Genomic DNA, 9,700 nt, shown 5'->3' with positions numbered 1-9,700 from the left:
ACCATTTTACACTTCCACCAACAGTGAATAAGGGTTCCAGTTTCTCCACAACCTCACCAGCATTTGTTGCTTGCTGTTCTGTTAAATTTTGCTTTTCTGACTGGGGTGAGATGATATCTCCTAACTGTTTTGATCTGCATCAAAACTAGGGATTTTGAACATTTCTTCATGTACTTGTTGGCTGTCAGAATGTCTGCTTTGGTCAAGAGTCTGTGCATAGCCTGTGCCCATTTTTCAATTGGATTATTTACCTTTGTCTTGTTGTGTTGCTCAAGTATTCTATAAATTCCAGATATAAGTCCTTATCTGATATGTCATTACCAAATACTTTTTCCCAGTTGGTGCTTCCCTTTTTACCCTGTTGGAGAAGTTTTTGGATGTTCATAGGAATTTGATTGTTAGAAGGTTCCATTCATCTATTTTATCTTCTCCTGGTTGTAGGTTTTTCGGGATACTTGGAAGACTGCTTATGCTGTGGACTAGGACTCCTAGCGTTCTTCCAAGCTTTTCGTTAATGAAGATTATAGTCCTTGGTTTTAGTCCTAGGTCCATGATCCACCTTGAGTTGGTTTTTGTATATGAAGTGAGGTGTGGGTCTTGCTTGAGTCTTTTGCAGATACTTTTCCAATTTTGCCAACACCATTTGTTAAAAAGGCTGTTGTTTCCCCACTTAACTGATTTAATCTCATTGTCAAATATCAGTTGACCATAGATGAGCTGATTTCCAGGTTCTCAATTCTATTACATTGATCTATGTGTGTGTCATTGAACGAGTACCATATGATCTTAACCACCATGGCAGTGTAGTAGGATTTGACATCAGGGAGTGAGATGCCTCCTGCCTTTCTTCTATTTTTAAGGAGTGCTTTGCTTATTCGGGGCTTCTTTCCATTCCAAATGAAACTGGAGATTGCCTTTTCCATCTCTAAGAATGGGATTGGTACTTGTTTTGGGATTGCATTAAATATGTAAATTGCCTTTGGTAGTAATGCCATTTTCACAATATTGAGTCTTCCCTATCCATGAACAAGGGATATTCTTCCACTTCTCCATGTCTTTTTGTTTCTTGTAGTAATGTTTTATAATGTAAACCAGTACAAATTTTTTTTTAAAAGGGGGGAGAGGGGGAAAAAGCATTGTTGTTGCTATTATTAGGTGCCATCGAATCAACCTTGTGAGCAAAGTTAAGATTTGAAACTTGCCCTATCCTGTGCCTTACTCAGTATTCCTGGTGTACCTGAGCCCATTGTCACAAATTCTGTGTCAACACATCTTGTTGAGGGTCTTTCTCGCTTTCTCTGACTCTCTACTTTTTCTAGCATGATTTCTTATTCCTAGGACTGGCCTCTCGTGACAACATGCCCAAAGTATGTGAGAAGTGTTAGTACCATCCTTGTTTCAAAAGAGTACTCTATTGCACTTCTTCCAAAAGACATCTGTTTGCTCTTTTGACAGACCATGGGATATACGGGACTCTTCTTCCATAGTTCAAAAGCATAAATTATTTTTCTGCAATTCTTATTTCTTGTGCAACTTTCAGATGCAACCAAAATAACTGAGGAAACCATGGATTTGATTAGGTGCACCCTAATCTTTAAACTGACATCATTGCTTTTTAGCATTTCCAAGAGGTCCTTGACAGCAGATTTTCCCAGTATAACAAGTTAGATTATCAAAGTTGCTCCCTAATTCCTTTATCGTTTGATTTTCATTCTACATGGGACTGGAGAAGTGTCTAGATAAAGGGAGTAATGAAGCTTGATTTTATTATTTTTTTAAATTTTACTATAAATAGATCATTCTGACTTACTTTCAGCATAAAATGGACAAGAAAAGAAACAAAGAGGCTATGAAGTCAATCAAAACAGAGAGATCGATGATTTGAACTCACCAGCACTCCATGGGAGAAAGATGAAGCCGTCTGTTTCCAGAAAGCCTTAGAGTTAGAAGGACTTAAAGATTTGTTCTCTCCTACAGGGTCACTATGAATCAGACTTGGTAAGAGCAGGTTTTAGGATTCCCTTCATGGAATTAAACCCCAGAAGTTCATTCAGGTGTGGAAAAGAAAATTCTGGGAAATACGTCTATCATGCATCTCCAGGCCACTTTTTACATACCTTCGACCTTCTGAGATTCCTTATACATAAAGTCCTGTGGCTGAGCCAATGTCAAGCAACGTTCCTGCTTTTCTTGGTTGAAGTAGAATTGCTTCCATGTCATTCTCCTTGGCTTTTCATAAGAGTAATGGCAGAAGGACCATTGCTTCAGACACATAATTCTGGAATCAGAGTCATACTCCCATCAGGCTTCCCTGGATATTCTCCCTGTCTCCATGGACCACTATGACCTCACAGGAACCCTTTACTCACTAAAACCTTTATGAACACAGGGCTAGATGTCTCCAGCAAGTGCACAAACATAGTCTTCCTCTCCCCAAGGGACATCCTCCACCTCCCTTATTCTACCCCTTCTTTACTCACCGCCACATCCTCCCACTTTCTGCAAGAGCATGCCATTGCTAAGGGAGAGAAAGGAAGAGAAAAGCAGTCAATAAGATCCCTCGTCTTGACTGATTTGCTACCGTTTTGTTCTAGGAGCAGAGGCTACAGGTGAATCAGACAAGATCCCTGCTCTCCGAGCCCTCACAATCAGAGAGTGACTGGGAAAAGATGACTCTTCATAATGGAGACCTATCTCTGCTAAAACTGGTCTTCCTGTGAGTTCCAAGAAAGGAATGTGAATTTCCTAGGGATCTAAATAAGGGCTCAAGGACCACCTAGTTAGGATAGCAACACATTCATATAGCAATCTTCATGACATACAACTTGACCTTTAGAGTGAATGATGCTAACCCTACAACTTATCACCCTGGTACTCTGAAAATTGGTGCTCACATTCCCTGGGAGAGGGCACTGAGCACCAAGGACACTGGTGTATCAGAGTAGAATGTGTGAGTCTGGATTCAGAACAAGGTAAGCAGAAGGATTAGGGGAGGCTGTTTGGGTGTGATGCTGGAGTAGAATGATCCCAGGGCTGGTGAAAAAGTGAGCAAGGTAGGAAGGGGGGAATACACACTGGTCAGTTCATCAGAGCAGCTGAGGGTGAAGGGCTTTACCTTGTTCACTTGGGAAGCCTGGAGCAAGTTCTTTATATCCAGGAAGGAGAGAATGTTAAAAACGACTGTATCAGGAAGTTGTTGCTCCATGTTACGCAGCCCTGGCTGAGCCCAGTCTCCTTTCACCATTATAAGTTGCTCTGAATTTAAAGGTTTGACCAAAATTTGCAGCATTTGGAAAGATCTCCACCCACAGCTTTGATAGAAACAGGTTACAGGTGTGCAGACTGACATCCTGATTAGCCTCTTTCCCTGGGCCTGGATCCACACAGTTGAGGGCATCTCAGGCCCCACCTGGCTTGTTAATGTCATTGAACCTCACTTATATTTTTTTTTTCTACTGTGCATGAGAAGTGCAAGACTCACTGTTGGTGACTATCTCAAGACTAGGGAATGTCAAATAGTGCTTTTTCCTGGAAGAACAGAGGGAAAGGATCCTTTTTAGGACATAGTTTGTTTGTTTGGGTTTTTTTTAGGACATAGTTTTTTAAGGTTCTGATACTAAATGTGATTTTCAAAGATCAGCTATTCATTTCCTCTGAGAATAAAAGGAATAATCTAGTTTTAGGGGAAAAAAAGGTGTTTTACCACAATGACTGTAATTCTACCTCAGGATTCTTGCTCTATTCTGTATGCAATTAGGAGCAATGATTTTGAAGACTATTATGTAACTCGGGAGAGGCTGGAGAGCATTATGCTGAGTGAACTAACAAGTCAGTCTCATAAGGACGAATACTTCATAAGACCATTATTGTAAAAACAGAAGGATAACTAGTAAAACATGTAAAGGAATTCAAGGGGGTGAAGGGGGTAGTGGAAGGGTGAGGATAGGTAGGGGTGAAACCACAGGGTTGCACAGTTCGGTGGGTGGAGGGACAAGGGGAAGCAAATGGGAAGGCTCTGGCAAAAAGACACACGGTAATGATGGGCAAGGTCCGATGGTGATTGATATTATAAAACAATGCATGAAAAGTATGAAACATAATGTGAATGAAGAATAGGGAGAAAGATAATGTGTTTAAACTTTGTAAGCAAACCAATTAAAAATAATATAAAATAGAATGTATATAAATGATTATATGAAACACAATGTAAATGAAAGATTGTGTAAAACACAATGTATGTTTAAAAAAATCAAAAGATGAAACTACTGACATAGTTATGTTGTTATTGTTGTTGTTGATTGACTTAGAGTTCAGCACGACTCATAGCGACCCTATTAACAAAAGGCCAGAAGCCCCTTGACAACTATCGACATTTATCAAAGTTCATAGAGTTTCCAGAGCCATGTTGTTTAGGAAGTGGATGTCACTCCTGCTTCCAAGATACAGTCATATCTGCAATATTTTGTGAATGATGAGCCCACAAGAAAAAATGTTATATTTTCATTTCTTTTGACTAATTATAGTGTCTGGTTTTGCCCTATGGAAGATAACTTCCAAAAAGCGGGACTGGAACATCTTTCAGTGCCTTGTTTCCAGTCATTTTAAAATGTCTTTTCATTCACTCGCGTTTCCCCCATCAACATGGTGAGTTTGCTTTCTAATTAAAGCACTACATTTTTAGATAGCTTTACTGTACTCCTGCATCAGTGCTAGTTTTAAACTTTGAGGTGCAGCATGGCAATTAAAAAATAAGCTATCTTACAAAAGAAAGGTGTTCAAATAATACTTTCAGCTGCCCTGGCATCTCATTAGAGAGCAGAGTACTAAAACCTCAGTTTCTACCTTTAGTTAATGAGCACCTTTACTCCTTAAGTACTGGAAGCATTATACTGTTAATTTCCGCAAGTCCACTTTCAAAATTCATTGATTGCTTGATATCTCTGCATCCTCTTTTGATGCATAAGTTTATACAACTCTTAAGGAGCACTGCATAGTTTAAAATTGGGAAAGATGTGCATTAGGGCTGTAGCCTTTCTCCATACCTTCTAAAATCTGTATCCTGACAAAATTGGTAGAGAAGCTGGATTTTAGGAAGAAGAGTGTGGCATTAGGATTGGAAGAAGACTCAGCAACAACCTGTGTTATTCAGATGATACAACTTTGCTTGCTGAAAACGTGGAGGACATGAGTTGCTAGCTGCAGAGGAATCAATGACTGCAGCCTTCAATATGGATTGCATCTGAACATCAAGAACATAAAAATCCTCACCATGGGGCTAATAGGCATCATCATGATAGACGGAGAAATGATGGAAACAGACAATGATAGTGTCTTGCTTGGATCCACAATCAGCACTCTTGGTACCAGCAGTCAGGAGATTGGAAATACAGAATTGGGAAAGTCTGGTGTCAGGTATTTCTCCAAAGTCCCAAAGAGCAATGATTCAATGTAAAGTCTAAGGTGAGCCCAATTCAAGCCAGTATTTCTGATCACCTGCTATGCATCTGAGAGCTGGACAATGAATAAGAGTGGCAGGAGAAGAGTTGATGCCTTGGAGTTATGGTGTTGGCGAAAAGTGCTGAATGTCCCATGGACTGGCAAAAGAACAGATCTTTCTTGGACTCCTTGGAGGCAAGGATGGCAAAGCTTCATCTTACACATTCTGGGCATGTTGTTCGGAGAGGCTGTTCCTTGGAGAGGGACACTATGCTTTTAAAAGGTGGAGCAGAGGAGGAGATCCTCGAGAAGATACATTAGCACGGTGACTGGAGTGATGGGATAAGAATACCAGAGATGATGAAGGTGACTCAGCAGAGGACAGGGTTCAGACCTGAGTCACACTTGACTCAATGACACCAATAACAATTATAAAATTAAAATAGAATCTGATTTTCATTTACCTAATTTAAACTGGTGAGCAATTTGATTTTTAATGCCATTAAAAGTTCAAGTTAGATTATACTAGTCCTTGATCAATATTGTGAACTTTACTTCAAGTAAATCCATATATGAATGTCATGGATTGAGTTGTGTCCCCCCAAAATGAATGAATTATGATGATATCATCTGCTACCTATGTAATGATCTATCAAGATTCCAAAAAAAATCGAATTGTTGAAGGAAGATTAAGGTTGGGATATAAAATCCCTAATCCTATCACATTCCTAATTATAGGAGAGTTCCCTCAGGGGGTGGCTTCTAATTCCTTTAATCTCATAGAAAAGCTGAGCAAATTCAGCAGAGAGAGGAGACCCTCGGACTGCTGGCCTTGGGTGTCCACTCCTTCCTCCAGTGTGAGGGGAGGGTTTCCGGAGAAGTCGGGGAAGGGATGGGCCAGGTTCCATCCCTTGACCAGGGCCTCCGCGGGGAGCCAGATTATACAGTAGAGGAGGGGGCATCTACTCGCATACCTCAGGTAACTCGGAGGTAGGTGTACAGTTGGGGAGAAGGACTCGGTGGACCAAAGGCTGGAGGGAAGGGGGCCTGGGGATCGCAGAAGGAGAGGGAGGAGGTAGCCCGGTGAAGGGGGCAAGTGAGTGAGGTACTCAAACAGGCTGGGCCCTAGGCCCCAAATCTATACAATATGGTTTGCTATGAAACTTAAAATATTTAAAAAAAGAAAAGAAAGTTAAAGGTTTGGAGGAGTCCAGAGTCAGGGTTGTGGGGCACAGGGAATGAGGATACTCGAATCAACCATACAAGGTTTAAGTGTGATGCAATAAACTGGTTTATTTTCACCTGGATGCAGGTGGGCTGAGCTCTCGAATTAAAGGTCTGCAGCCTTTGCTAATAGTGGGGCTTTAAAAAAAAATAATTTAAATGAAAGTTTACAGAGACTTAGTGTTTCCATTCATTCATTGTTGCACTTTTCTCTCTGCCCACCCCTCCCCCCAATTCACTCTTCTTGAAAAGTAAAACTCTTCCATTGTTATGCAATGCTGGGCCCCAAGTCCACTCCACTGTGCACCCTTTATTCTGGACTCCTGTCATGACAATAATACCCAATCATATATCCCTTTTAAACAGTTGTCTCCCTCATCTGTTTTAATGCCGTATACATCATTCTTCTCCTTCTTTTCTGTCTTCCCTCAACCCCGATGTCAGTCCCGTTTTACAACAGTGGCCCTATGCATTATTTATCCTTTTGTCACTGACATATTTCACTCAGCATAATGTCCTCCAGGGTCGTCCATTTTGCATAATATTTCATGAGTTCCTTGTTTTTCAATGCTGCATAGTGTTCCATTGTGTGAATATACCACAGCTTCTCTATCCATTCGTTTGTTGACGGGCACTTGGGTTGTTCCCAGCTCTTTGCTGTTGTGAACAAAGCCACAGTAAACATGGGTGTGCAGGTGGTGGGGCTTTTATATACAGGGAGTGTTGCTGGGTTCAGCAGATCACATGAAGTCTTGGTGCCTCTTTCCTATCTTGCAGGTGTAGTCTCATCTCAGGGCAGCTCGTTTTCTGCAGTCTTCCTGGAACGTCCTGGTTTTTGCCAATTCAGATGAACAGCTGGAAAGAGGGGGAAGACTTTATCTGAGGAGCAGAGATTGTAGTGACAATGAGACCATTCTCCTTCACCTACCAAGAACAGAGAGGATGAGGATGACACAGGATTGGCAGGAGTCAGACTGCGTGTTCAGAAGGCCACTACGAGTTGTAGTTGCCTTGACAGCACCTACCACCACCAAAAACAACCAGCACGCTCTTATCCTTCAGGAGGTGGGAATGGTGATTTCAAATCCACCTTGACCATGTACTGCCAAAACCAAACAAGTCTGTCCTGGAGGATGTGCATCCAAAGTGCTCCATACAGACACTGACGGTGAAGCTTCATCTCATATTGTGAATGTAGTTATTAGCTGGGGCCAGAAGACAGTCCTTGGAAAAAGACATCATGCTGGGCTGGAAAAGCAAGAGAGTCACTAAAAGAGAGGATGACTCTTAATGAGGCGGCTTGATACAGTGACTGTGGCTATGAGCTCTCACATGGCAGAGATGGGAGAAGGACACAGGATTGGGTAAAGTTTCAGTCTCTTTTTCCATAGGGTTACTCATGAGTCTATTCCATGGTAGCTCATAACATGTTTAGAAGTCAATCTAGCTATTTGTCTGTCTGGTTTTATGTATTATCTTTTTTCTGTATTTCTCTATCACCTACCTATTATCTCTTTTGCTCAATAGATCACTAGTAGCTTTGTGCTGTGGCAATATTCTAGCCAGTGAGGTTTATCCAAGGCACAATTATTGCTAATTGAAAACTTTTCCCAATAGATCATCAGGAACTCCTGGAACAGTTCAGGATTCTTGATCCTACTTGTTTACAGCTTGAAGGTGCCTGTGTCTAATCATGGGTTAAGTAGGCATTGAAAATAAACAAGATAAAGGTGAAGGTGTTTGCAATTTTTAACTATTTGTTGATATAAAACATCTATGACGGGAGGTGGGGGGGAAACAAACAAACAAAAACCCATCTATGACACTACTCTGAAAATCATTGTGAAAAAGCAAAAGCTTTAGGTGATGGTGGAGGCTGTGGATAGATCATTAATGAAAAGGAATGATCTGTAAGAAGCCCTGGTGGAGTAGAATGTTACAGGCTGCATTGCTACCTGACAAGCCTTTGGTTCAAACCACACCAGCCAATTCAGTGTTTAGTTGTGTAATAAATGCTCTGGTGTAAAAAGTAGAAATAAATCTATAGTGTTAATAACAGATTCAAGAGATCAAGTCAATTGTTGTTGTTCAAACCCTGCATTATGTAAAGCATTCACTGTTTAAAACGTTTAAAAACATTTCCCCATCTCCTTTATTAAATTCCTTACTGTTTCATTAAACTTCATGCCTTTCTAACTTTTCCTAAGCCACATGTTATTCCTTAACCTCTGAAGTTTGTGTTAGGGGAAAGAGCCTAGATGGTTTAGTGTTTTACATGCTGGGCTGCTAACTGAAAAGTTAGCAGTTCAAATCCACAGACAGACAGTCTCCTCCCATAAAGATTTACAGAGACATGATGGAAGGGCGCAAAAAATCTGAATCCACTGGAAGGCAGTGGGTGGCTTGTGAAAGACTGAGGGCTGTAGTGGAGCCACAACCTGTTGCAAACCGAGGGTAAAGTATAACGTTTGGCTTCCCATAACAACCCATTTCAGTTCTTCACACAAGCTCAGATGGTATGTGAGTTTCTTACTCGTACACTTGCCACCTGGCTTTGTCTTCAGGTGAGAGTGCTTTTGAAGACATTACAAATGGCAGGTGAGCCTAGGAAGGACTATTTGCTCTCAAACCAGAAAACCTTCCTAGGCACGTTTTTTTTTAATTAAATTTTATTAGTTTTAATGAACATTTACAGAGATTTTGGGTTTTCATTCATTCATTGTTGCACTCCTAGGCACGTTCTTAATGAATGATTCTCTTAAACTGTTAGCTCCAACTACAACAAAGACAAGTGATAGGAACTCCAGAACCAATCCTACAAGCTTTTTATTTGAAATTCTGAACAAATTCCAATCATAATCTTTTCCCCACTTAGATAATCCCATCTGCAAAAGAGCTTCAAGTCTTAGAAATGAATCCAAGATCATTCATTCCGAGCACATGACTTTTGGTACTAAGCTGATAGTCTCTGTCATTCTAGAATGATTTGTCTTTGTCCTAATGATGTTTGATTTGGTTTTTTTTTTTAAATAAAATTTTT

At 40.6% G+C, this 9,700-nt stretch overlaps 1 protein-coding gene across 1 annotated transcript in view; it reads right to left on the bottom strand.

Moving 5' to 3' along the window:
* LOC102865830 overlaps positions 1–9,700 on the bottom strand; it is a 50,349-nt gene that overhangs the window by 5,687 nt on the left and 34,962 nt on the right. Inside the window, exon 5 of the mRNA XM_006893027.1 lies at positions 2,481–2,518. Coding sequence (XP_006893089.1) covers positions 2,481–2,518 — 38 coding nt within the window. The remainder of the gene's footprint in view (positions 1–2,480; positions 2,519–9,700) is intronic.

This window comes from Elephantulus edwardii, unplaced genomic scaffold (assembly GCF_000299155.1).
Source record: "Elephantulus edwardii isolate Elephantulus edwardi_28Jun2011 unplaced genomic scaffold, EleEdw1.0 scaffold00121, whole genome shotgun sequence".
Taxonomy (NCBI): Eukaryota; Metazoa; Chordata; class Mammalia; order Macroscelidea; family Macroscelididae; genus Elephantulus; species Elephantulus edwardii.
Note: the sequence above shows the minus strand (reverse complement) of the source record. Positions and strands in the feature narration are given on the sequence as shown.